The 12,335-nt window shown below is 37.9% G+C and overlaps 1 protein-coding gene across 1 annotated transcript in view; it reads right to left on the bottom strand.

Moving 5' to 3' along the window:
* The window catches only part of LOC121507462 (contactin-4-like), a 268,675-nt gene that overhangs the window by 170,859 nt on the left and 85,481 nt on the right, over positions 1-12,335 (bottom strand). The window contains exon 3 of the mRNA XM_041783800.1: positions 6,083-6,215. Coding sequence (XP_041639734.1) covers positions 6,083-6,215 — 133 coding nt within the window. The remainder of the gene's footprint in view (positions 1-6,082; positions 6,216-12,335) is intronic.

Here is a 12,335-nt window from a genome sequence, read left to right as displayed (position 1 = left end):
GCTGTGGCATTTAAACCAGGTGCATGGGGGCTGCTGGGGTTTGGCCTCTTGCAACACAGCAAGAATGTTCCTGGTTCACTTCCCCGTCAGGGCCTTCCTTTGCTGAGTTTGCATGTTCTGTGCGTGGGTTCTCTCCACGTACTCCTGCTTCCTCCCACCACCAAAGAGTTAGGTTAACTGGTGGCTCTAAATTGGTGGTAGATGTGAGTGTGCCTCGTTGTTTGTCTCTGTATGTGACTGATGTACCCCTCACCCAGTGATAGCCGGGATAGGCTCCATGTCTATGGCATGTCTGCTGCAAGTTGACAGCATCTCCCTGCTGTTACAGCTCCGTCTTTGACTCATTTATAGCCGAACTAAGCTGGTTAAACTTCAAAATAAACCAAGATACAGAGGTCATAGTCCTCAAACAATGGTTGTGGGATTGATTCCAGATTTCTGCACTGTTTGGTGCATGTCTTTCCCGCACTCTCACTCCCCATAGTTCCTTGCTCTTTTTCAGTGGCATTCTGTGCAAATCATGGGATATTCTCCACAGGAATGCTATACTGGGCTTTTACTTTGAAGGGTACAAGGGCAAAGAATGCTCATACTGTGTTTATCTTGCCTGTGACATACTGTACTTGTGTAGAAACAGAAAGCTTCACCAACAGTAGAAATCAGAGAACTACTTTATAACACATTTCAAGTTAGCAATTAACACACTGATGTGAACATACATATCTGCCAAAACAAGGTAAATTTGACTGTCTATCACTTTCTTGTCTATTTTGGCTCAGAGATGTGCACATCTATAAATGTGGTATAAATAGACAAGCCTGCTATCTTCAACATTTTCAGCACATGAGACATACAGCGTTCATGCAGGAAGTCTGACAGGACTGACTTATTAACATGGATGTTGAAATGAAAATCAAGCAGTGACACTGCTGAGATGCAGTCAAAAAAAAAATCTGGACATATTTTCATGCCACCTGGAATCTTTTTTAATAACTGAAATAAAAAAAGACTCAATCCTCTGTCATAAACACAGTAATATTTTACAACTGTTTTCATCCTCAGCATTTCTACACTTCAGTTTGAATCTTCTTCCTTTACCGATTACAGTAAAGCATCATAATGTTAATGTTTATGTTTTTTTCTTTTTCTATAATTTCTCAAGACTGCAACATGTAAATTGGCTAATATAATATTTAAGTATATTCTTATTTGTTTTAATTGTCTTTATTTAAATCAGTGGTTCTCAACAGGTGGGTGGGGACCCCAAAGTGGGTTGCAGAACTGTTTTCAGTGGGTCCCTAATGTTAGTCCAGAGAAAATATGGTGGCAAAAGGTCTAACAAGTACTGCAGTTCTTTTTAGGCATACATCTATAAATGTTTTTTCCTCTGTTTTATGATGATAATGGGTAAATTTAAATGTTTTTTAAACTCATTTATATCCTTTTCTTGGAATAATAAAGTTGCTTTTCCCATCATAATGAGGTAATTTCTCAAGATCTCTGGAAATTATCTAAAAAATTACATGTAATCACAGGAAAATGGGCTGTAAAACATGTTATATGAGTCCTGTTTGATTTTTTTCAGTCTTATATTTTTGCTCTTTCCAGGATCAGGACTGTTACATTATTTATTGAATAAGCATCTGTTATTAATATCTTTTTGTTTTTGTTTTTTTAATATTTATTTTTGGGCTTTTGTGCCTTTATTTGATAGACAAGGACAGTGGATAGAGTTGGAAACGGGAGAGAAGAAGAGAGAAATGCAGCAAAGGGCCACAGGCCGGACTCGAACTGGGCTGCCTGCGTACATGGGTAACGCCTTAGACCGCAAGGTCATCTGTGCACCCCTATATTTTTTTTTTTTTTTTTTATAGGGGTGACCCCTAACAACTGGTGAGTACTGAGGCCAGACCAGATGAGAACCACTGATTTAAATTATAATATTCATGTGGTTGTTTATGTTGTTTCTGTCATCACCATCATCAATATCAGATTTAAAATGTGTTTTTCATTCTTCCACTCTTTATTTTTGTGCACAGTTACAAACAAACAGATGATAAAAAAATGTACACTTTCACATACATGGCACCATCTAATATTGCTTTTCTATAAATATTATTAGTTCAAACATTCACTTTTTGCTTGTCATTAACTGATAAACAATTCACTTTTCTCTGGATAATTTCTCAGTTGTCTGCAGTGTAGCAGTGAACTCTTATTACACAAATCACAGCCTTTTATATATAATCTTCTGTTTATATGCTGCATCTATTTAGTCACAACTTATATTTCTCATAAATATCTTTAACACATGTATTCTGAATAAGTTTTTATCCCTTTTTTTATCTACTTTCCATATAATTAACTGAGTGTGTCTGAACTTGCTGCAACAGCTGTGGTTGATGTTTTAAATCATTCCTACCACTCTATCATTAGTTGCATACCAGTGTCACTCATTTTCTCATTTTCTGAAGTTTCTTTTGACATAGCCACCATGTCACACACTCACTAGCTTTTTAAAACCCATTTATCAGTTTTTTTTCCATTCACCTGCCTGTTTCCCAGTAGCAGGATCTCCAGTCTTGGCACCTTAATTATGCTCTTTAAACCTAACCTGACAGTCTCTAATGCCTAAAAAGTCTCCTTACTTTAGGGCGGGGCGCAGTAAGGATTCAGAGGTGAATCAGACCATGAGGGGGTTCAGACGACCAATAGTGAAAAAGTCTAAATAAATTCAACAGTTATTCAATATTAAAGATAAACCAAGATTTAAGCAATCAAATTATTCACATGCATGTGTTTATTTTTGCAGCTTTTATTCATATGTGTAAGAATATGATCAAAACAATAAATCTATCAGTTTTTCCAGGCTGACGATGCTGAGCTGATGAAGCACTCTGGAGCTCTGTGATAACATCCTGACCCCGCTTCACTGCGGAGCTGGCACACTGCCAATTTTCCCTTTGAACATTTACATTTTCATTTTTACTTGTAAATATGGACGTACGAGAATAAAAGCAGAGGTATAATGGTAGACTAGGCTTAACATTAGTGCACACATATTATTATTTTTAATAACAGAGCTATGTCTGTTTTTCCTCTTTTTCAAAGGTACATTTAATCTCACTTTTTTCCTTTTTTTTTCTCCTGTGCTTGGATTTGTTTATTGCCCTCACCCAACAATCCCGCTGCCACATAAGAACACACACAGGCACTAAATGACACGATTCTCCAGCTCTCTGACAAGATGTTGATTGTTGATGTAAATTTTCTCACCTAAAAGGCACAGTGACATGTAAATGTAGAAACAACAGACTGGGGCGCAGTGTCGCTTACAGCATTTGAATATTATACTTGTTTGAATATTATGATGTACAGCAGGATCAGACCCTGAAAATAAAATGTCACATAGCTTTATTCTTTTGATTCAAAAAATGCTGAGAGATGCATTCAGCTTTAATTGACTGAAATTATTCATTCTTCAAATAAAGCATTGTCCCACTGAGATTATATGCATTTATTAATTTATAATTAACTAGCATTTGATTGTGTCAATTACAGCAGTGGTTCACAACTAGAGGGTCGGGACCCAAAAGTGGGTCATGAAATGTGTGTCAGGGAAACAAAAAGGTGTCAAAAAGTCTATTGCATGGAAGCCCTAAGGGGACATACATGCATATATTCTATAGGTTTTCCTTAATGATGACTAAACTTTATTGTTTGTCTCAAGCTTTCAACTTATTTATCTACTTTTCTTTGGAAAACAAGCATGTTTCTCCAAGATATTGATGAAATCCCTTATGAAATTACCCTATTTCCATGTTGTCTTGGGAAATGGGGTGAAATAAAATGCATGCATGCATTAACTTCTGTAATAATGACCTTTTAAAACATGACTCATTGACTGATCATGTTTTGTTTAGGGTCCAAACAGATAAATTTGCTTGGTTGGAAATTTCAAAAGTTTGGGTCATGATTTCTCTTAAAAGTCACATATTTTACCCCTTTAAGACAAGTTTATATTGTTCTCAGAGGTCCCTAAAACATGCCTGTTAAGTTTGTTGCCTGAAAAAACACTCCAGTATTGGAATTTTTGTATATCTAAAAATCCTCTGTTTCAGCCCTGCTCACGAGCTGTTTCTGTGTCTGTGGCTTTAAATGTTACAGAGCTGTCTGACTCCGCCCCTCTCAGGACTTGGATGTGGCTTAATGGATGCGGCTCTCCTGATCAGGAGAGAAGGGCGGAACTTCCTTCCAAGCGGGAAGGGCCAATCGAACCTGGGGGTGAAGCTAACTCTCCACATGACATCATGAGGGGGAATATCTGAGAACAGCTTGCTTTAGCCCACATTCTCTTAAATGTGGAGAAAGAAGGGGGGGGGGGATGATTTTTTTTCTGGTACTTGAGGGGATTGTGAACAGGCCAGGGGTGCATATTTTTGTTAAAAAAGCCTGGAAAAGTGTTTTTTGCATAAAATATCCCCTTTAAGGAGGCAGTGGTGGGTCCTGATGTCTGACCACAGGAGAACCACTGAATTAGAGGACAAATTTAAAAGTCAAAGGCAGTTTCCTTATTGCCTTTTCAATTTCATTTTCACTGAAAAATGCACATTTTAATGCAATGTATAATGGTGCTATGTAGTTCATTGCATTCGACTCCCACTGTATGCTAGGGCTGAACGATTTGCAAAAATAATGTAATTGTGTTTTTCCCCCAGTATTGCTTTTGTAATCCAATGTGTGATCATCATTAGGTCATCATATGCATTTCCCAACAAATTGAAGCAATAAATTATTTTATATTATAACTTACATTCAGTCAGGAGCCCTCTCATCATACTTTTAACTATTTCACGCACAATGAATTTACAGTTGTACTTGGAGGAGAAGGCTCTGCCCAAAAGTTGCTCCCTGGATTAGTCAAGCAACATGCTTTTACTTTCCATGGAGCACATGACTAGAAACCCCATGTATGGTTAGATACATTTATGACAATGTGTGCTGAAAACAAATAAAATATTTCAGAAGCAATGAATCCATAGAAGCCTGTATTTGAACATGAGGTTGCAACACACTTTAAGCCAAAAAGGAGGTGGCTGGGGTGGAGGAGGTGAAGCTTTGCTGGTAGCAGCAGCAGCATTAATGCACGCAGGGATGGGTGAGAAGTATGTCAGATTTAAATGGATGCTGTGTCAGCTTCATCAGTATTAGATAGAATGAACTAGGGCGGAACAATAAAAAATATATATCTAATAGCAATTATTTTTGCTTGTATTACAATTTTTTTATCAATTGCTTTATTGAAGGGAGTTATCTTTTTATGTCACTTGTTTTGAAAAAGAAAAAGAAAACACAAAAAGGAGGATTTTTGTACACAATTCTAAAAAAAATGGACACTTGAGTGTTTGTATAATGTGCATAAAATCTCTGCTGCAAAAATGAATGCATTTAACTGTTTTTTGACATATATCAAGTTTAAGAAATACAGCTGCGATTCATAAAATTGCAATTCAGTTTAATTTGTGATTAAATGCCCAGCCCTAATGTATGCTAGGTTTAGTTCCTGTGGAGGGAAACTGGCCTTTTCTTTTTTTAAATGTTATGAATATGCATTTCATTTTGCAGTCTGGTTTTAATATTGCAGCCATCAAGGCAAAATCTTACCACATTTTTGACAGTGAAGCTGAATTTTAAAAGGGACCATTGTTACTGGACATGCTGGGTGAGTCATTTAAGAAATACTTTTAACAAATCACTGCTATTTTTCTTTTAATCAAGTCAAGGAATGAGTTCTGTTCATGCTATAAATCTGTTTAGCAGTACGAGGTTTCACTTCTCGGTGCAGTTGTAAGTATTAAAGTGATGTATTGTGTTACAGGATTTACAGGTATTGAAATTTCCTGCAGCTGCCAACACAGGGAGATAGAATCAGAAGAAGGAAAATTGAGTCATTTCTTCGGTGACAGGTGGTCTTAAATTGGAAGATTTTGATCCTGTCAGCAGTAAAACAACAAGCAGCATCGATGGGGAGGAACAATGTGCACAGAGGGGGACAGATGAGGCACCGCAGTCACACACTCACCGATACATTAGAGGTGGGCTTCCCTGGGCCTCACAGCTGAACACCACCTCCCTGTTCCTCTCCACCGTCTCCACAGGGTACACAATGCTACCAGGCTGCTTGGTGAACATGGGACTCTGCAAGACGCTGCTCTCTGTAGGACGACAAGGAAAGAGAACACAGATAAACACAACCGTAGGAATCAGCGTGTTTGTAAAACAGCCAATTAGTCAGTGGCAGAAACAGGTTGATGCTGTTTAAAGTGTTTAAAAGGGCAAAAACCGCAAACAGACCAAACATCAATTTGGACTGCCTGTGACAACACGGCAGCATGAAGAAGAATGATTTTAAGTGAGACGTGTCTTCTACGGCTATTAAGGTGGTAATAGGATACAGAGCCTGATTTATGAAGAGCATTTGTCTTGAAAAATGGCTTCATTTACTTCTGTCATCCTGCTTTTATTTGATCATTTATTTATTTATTTGCCAGATGATGTTAGGATTATATGTCCATGTAGGGCGTAATCGCTCGTTTTCATGCTGTTAGACCTCTTTGTTGTTATTCACACAAAACAAGTCTCAGTTACTCCATTAAGGCCCCATTAACACAGCGTGTGCATGTCTTGTGCATGTCTTAAAAAAATGATGAAGCTTTGGTGACAAACACAGACTCAACCATTCGGATTTTCTTTGTCATGGTTTCAATGCTCTTATTCTTTAAAGCTGAGGCATATCTGATTTTTTTACCCATAGCTTTTTTTTGGAATACACACTTTACTCATCAATAATAAAAAGAAACATAAAACATCAAAAACATCTAAACCATAGACATTGTTAATTCCTGTCTGACGTCTTTCTCCAGTCCTGTTTCTTTAGATGAACAGTATACAGTAAAAGAGACAGACAGAGGACTTGAAACAGCCTATTAGAAGACTTTAAGAATGTCTTTTGTGTTTGTACTTGGCCCATCAATGGTAAAAATACATGAAAGTGAATTTAATATCCACCATGCTTTTTTTCATCTGGTGAAACAAATCAGAAGAAAAGCAAAATAGGACATTTAAAACAGCTGGCAGTGTCTGAGCATACAGACATGATACAATAGAAAATGAACAAATAAAAGATTTCCTTTCAAAAAGACACATTCTTTTACAGTTAACATGAATAAATGCCAAATGCAGTTTGTGTTCTCTAAGGCCGTTTTACCTTGCTTCTGCATGTGTCCAGCTTCACTGACAGTTCAGCTGTAAATATATCTGTCAGGATAACCTGACACGCCAGATCGACTGTTTCATAAATCTACTGCATGGATACATTTCACATTATCTGGGAAAGCTCCCATAGAAAGCATTTGGGAAGGGCAGGGCTTTTCAAAAAATGCTCTGAAGGTCATTGGAGGAACATTCTGTCTATCACATTTATGATGGGGCCAATCAGAGCAACAAGACAGAATGCTGTAGCATGCATGCACTTGTCCTGAGCAGACTGCTGCTGTAGCTGTGAATGGCGATGAATAAAATTCATGCCAAGGCCAGTCAGAAGACATGCAAAAATCATCTTCTCTGCCAAGAAAAGCTTTTAGTATGATTCTTAGTACTTGTGGGGTCCAGTTACTGCTACATCCAAACTAAAAGCTACTAAGGCAGCAGCCATTGGATAAACTGGCAGTTCCCACAGTAACAATTGTAAACCTATGCAGAAGCAGACTGGGAGAAGAGCAAAAAACATATTTTCTGTCATGAAAAGCTTTCAGTGTGGCTCTCTGCTCTTGTTTTATTAAGACAGTTGTCCAGTTCTGATGAAACTGCCGCTGTGGCTAAGTCCGAGCTAATCTCTCCATTAGCAGTCATTGTATACAACCACTCACAGTACAACTAACCACCCCACATCTATCACAAATTATGCCAAAGCAGGTCAGTAGAAGAATGAAAACATCTTTCACATCATGGAAGGCTTATAGTATTGATTTTGCTCTTTTTTTCATACAAAAAGTGGTCGAGGTCTGATAAATCTGATGCTATGTTGTAGCTACATCTGCAAACGGCTACTTTAACTAAACTCTGCCAATAGCTACTGCCTCGTTCTCCTCAAATGATGCTGATTGGTCCAAACAGTGTTCAACTGAAGACAAACATTGAGTGGAGCTTTGCAATATGGATTTGCCTGATGCCAGACATGGAGATGGAGACTGGCAAATCCATCTGCTTTTCAACTGGAAGAGTCTTCCCTGGTAGAGGGAACACCAGAGAGCTCAGACCCGTTACAAATACCTGATGCATGGGATGTAAACATTTAACACTCAAGACGTTTTTTCTTTTTTTTGTTATTCAGAGATCAGAACTAACATAACATTAGCATTAAGGCTAACAAAAGATTAAAATGTTCAATCCTGATTAATCTCAGGAATGATGTAGTTAATCACAATTAATCTTACCTTATTATCACATTCCAAATTCCTTCATTTTTCATTTAATTTTTTTTTTTTTTTTGTGTGATTTTGATTTTTCTACTGTCTCAAACTAAAGGTAATTGACCTCTACTTTGGATTCAGGCCTACTTAGGTAGATTGAAGATCATGACATGAGCTTAAGCATGAACCACGGAAAAAGAAACTTTTATGTTTTAAGTGAACAGTAAAAAGATACATATTTGATGACAGGTGACCTCTGACTGGCCTACTGAGCTTTAAGAGTCTATTAAACTGAAATGAGACATAAAGGAGCAGTGTTGGACTTATTAAACATCACTGTGGCTGCAGGGAGATGCTGCAGCAACCTAACCAAAGTTTGTTGAAAGTGGAAATGAAGAATGTGATTAATCACAATTAAAAAAAAAAAAAAAGTGCAGTAATTGTAGATGGTTAATCGCAATTGATGTGGTTGATTTTGACAGCTCTAATCAGTATCAATTATCAATACTAACATCAGATCAGCACAGACTGATGACTGGATGTCAGGATACAGCCTGCACCCTGTTTTTATATTTTTCCCTGCACCAGGATGTAATGCTCCAGGTGTATGGTTTAATTCATGATCGTGGAACGATCTCTGGAACAAACTCCCAGTTTAAATAAAGGTTAGAGACACCTGTTCACTGCTGCCTTTGACCAAAACAATTCATCACTTTTTAAATTTTTTATCTTTACTACAGCTCTGCACTGTACCTTTCACTTTAATCTCTAAAACGGGATGTCAATGTGTTTCTCTCATTCCTGAACATCAGAACTGACAAAGTTATCCACCATTCTTTGATGAGGCAGAGTGTTAACGCTGAAATTTCATCATAAATTGAGTTTTGGGACAGTTATCCATTGTCATAGTGGGGCTGAATGGTAATGTTAATGTGCAATCAGGCTTTCATTCCCTGGGAAGAAAAACAAATCTCCTTTGTGGGTTTTTATTGACTGTTTTCAACACTTCATTTCTTGAATGTTTTGTTGTGTTTCTTTTTCCCTTCATCATTGTTTTTATGTCTTGTGTGAAGAACCTTGGATTGCTTTGTTGCTGAAATGTGCTACACAAATTAATACACCTTGCCGTGCCTTGTTTTATTATGTTAAATATAAAGATCATACAGTATAGTCACCAATTTGCACTGTCACAAGTTGAACTGTAACACCAATGGTTTAATTGTTAACTTTAAAACAGAATTCATATGTCACCAGCTGGTTTGTCTCTGTGAAGTGACAATAACACATGAAATAGACAATTGGACTCTTTTTTAAGTTCCGTTACTGAGCTCTGGAAAGTCTGTGCGTCATAAAAGCTGCACTGCACTTCCATCAGCTCTCTCACATATTAGACTTATATCTACTCTAATAACTCTGTGCTGTTAGATGCTTGATTCAATAAGGCCACTTTGCATAGAAAGGGTTGCTTTTTTTCCCCAAATAACTTCATAATGGCTCAGCATCTCTGTGTGGAGGTGCATGTCTGCAGTGATTGGCCTACAACACTGTAAAGGGACTATTAGAGCTGTGCCTTCTAACTTATTTACAAAGTCTTAGAGCACACACTTTAATGTGGAGCTTCAAAAAAGCATTACAATGTTTGGCTGCACAGAGACTGACATATTCAAACATGTTTACACAGCATCGCCAACTACAACTGCCAAATAACAGCCAATAAACTATGATTTCTAACACCAACATGTGACACATCACCTGTGTTATCCTGTTTAATATGAGCGTGGAGAAGTGCTTTAAGGAGAGCTTACATTAATCAGGAATCATGGAGCAGGTGTGTCATGACATCCAGGTGTGCCGAATATCTTTCCTTATGCTGTGCTTCAACAAACTTCACTTTCTCTCTCATTTACAAAGAAAAACCAGACTCATGTTCCCGCTGTAGTTTCCATCTTTTAAGTTTGTGTTTGAAAGCAAAGGCCGTCTCCTCTTTGGCATTGTGGCAGCGTGAGCAGGTGTGTATACAGGGGAAGTGATGTAATGGCACGTAATGGGAGACAGGGATGAAGAGGGGGGCAAACAGAGGAATGGTGAAACAATTTTGGATTTTATAGATTTATGAATTTTTATGGCACCAGTGTCAAACCAGTACACCCAGGGAGTCTTCTGAGCGGTATCAAGGACAACTGGAGCAACAGTGTGGCATACAAATGGAGACAGACACACAGACACGCCGCCAATTATAGAAGTAAGATGTAGATGACTGTGGACTTGTTTCTGCTGCTGTGTTGACCATGTAGCAAACCAACAAAGGGGACATGTGACTGCCATCATATGTCTGCACATCAAGTCTACCTCCAGCCTTATTCTGTTTAAAGATGAGATAAAATAGGGTTAGCTGTGAATCCCAAGGCTAAAAACATGTTTTGTTTTGTTTTTTTTTACCGGAATTTGCATCATAATGTCACAAGATAGCACTATAGTGTGGGACCACATTGGAAGCATGGGAAACAATAGGTAGCGTGTAATACAGATTACATGTCAGGTGTAAGAGTAGAGCTGACTTCTGCTCTGTCTATGCTGTAGGTAATAAAGCCTTAAATCTCAGTGGCAGGAATAACAGCATAATCATGTCTCAAAGTGTGAAAGTTAAGGTGAGGTGTTGGCATTAATATCAAATCAGAAACTCGTGTTTCTTTTTTAAAATTCTTGGTAATGTAAGAGAGAGGGAGGATGAGTTCAGGTAGTATTGGACAGTTGTCTTACATTTAAAACAAGTGAGCAGGGTAGAGAACAGTCACTCCCTTGTACCCTGATTGTGCAGTATGTAAAATATAACACTGCAGGGCTAGACATGGCAGGGTGCAGGGAGACGGCCTGCAGATCAGTGACACACTTTTGTGTATATTGTGTGTTCCTGGGAAAATAAATCACACCCAAACTGTTGGAGCTCCACGGTGTATGTGATATACTGTATAATGAAGTTTTGTAGATAGAAAAATCCATTACTCCTCTGTGGTGTACTGGCTCTATTACTGCTTAGTTTTATCCAGTGTAGGTTACCAGCTACCACAGTGCAGACTAAACATTTGGAAACTTTGTGCATAATAAGACCCTCACTTTAATTACAACTAAACACAACACACACTGTAGGCTCCCTGGTTTCTTCACCAAGGGAGGTGCCTGTAAATTAAATGAGTCAGAAGTTTAACAGATGGAATAAATGATTACATGGATGAATGATAAAATCAATGACTTATTTATTTCTTTATTCACTCTAAGCACAACGTGTTGGGACCCAAAGGTCCTTGCACAAAGTGCAAGTTACCTTTTTTCAGACTCTTTATCCTATTATTTTTATTATTAATTCAGTAAAAATAAGTGCAGGCCTGAACTTAAACAGGAAGGGAGATGAGGATGTGCAAAAAAGTTATTTTTGATGGTAATATTGTTATATTACCTGGGTATCTTAAATTTGCCACTCGTATCTGTGTAGTGCACACTTTCTACATGGAAAGTTAAAAAAGCTTGAAATGTCAGTACAGAAGATTCACGCAATGCGCAATGGGCTAATGTAAATGCTGGCAAACATCAGTGTTATGGCTTAAAAAGTGACTGCTTAATCACAACTAAGTGAGATGTTGAGAATAGAAGACTGCTCACAAATGCCTCTTTGTGTAGAGTGATGAGCTTTTTCTAAGAAAAATAATGAAACCCCAAACAAAGAGATATTTATGTGGGAAGCAACATTGGCAAGAAGGGCTCTCTATTCTTTTAAAGGGGACATATTTTACCCTTTTAAGACAAGTTTACATTGGTCTCAGAGGCCCCCAAAACATATCTGTGGAGTCTGTTGCTGAAAAGTCCAGT

This window comes from Cheilinus undulatus, linkage group 3 (assembly GCF_018320785.1).
Source record: "Cheilinus undulatus linkage group 3, ASM1832078v1, whole genome shotgun sequence".
In the NCBI taxonomy this organism is placed as follows: Eukaryota; Metazoa; Chordata; class Actinopteri; order Labriformes; family Labridae; genus Cheilinus; species Cheilinus undulatus.
Note: the sequence above shows the minus strand (reverse complement) of the source record. Positions and strands in the feature narration are given on the sequence as shown.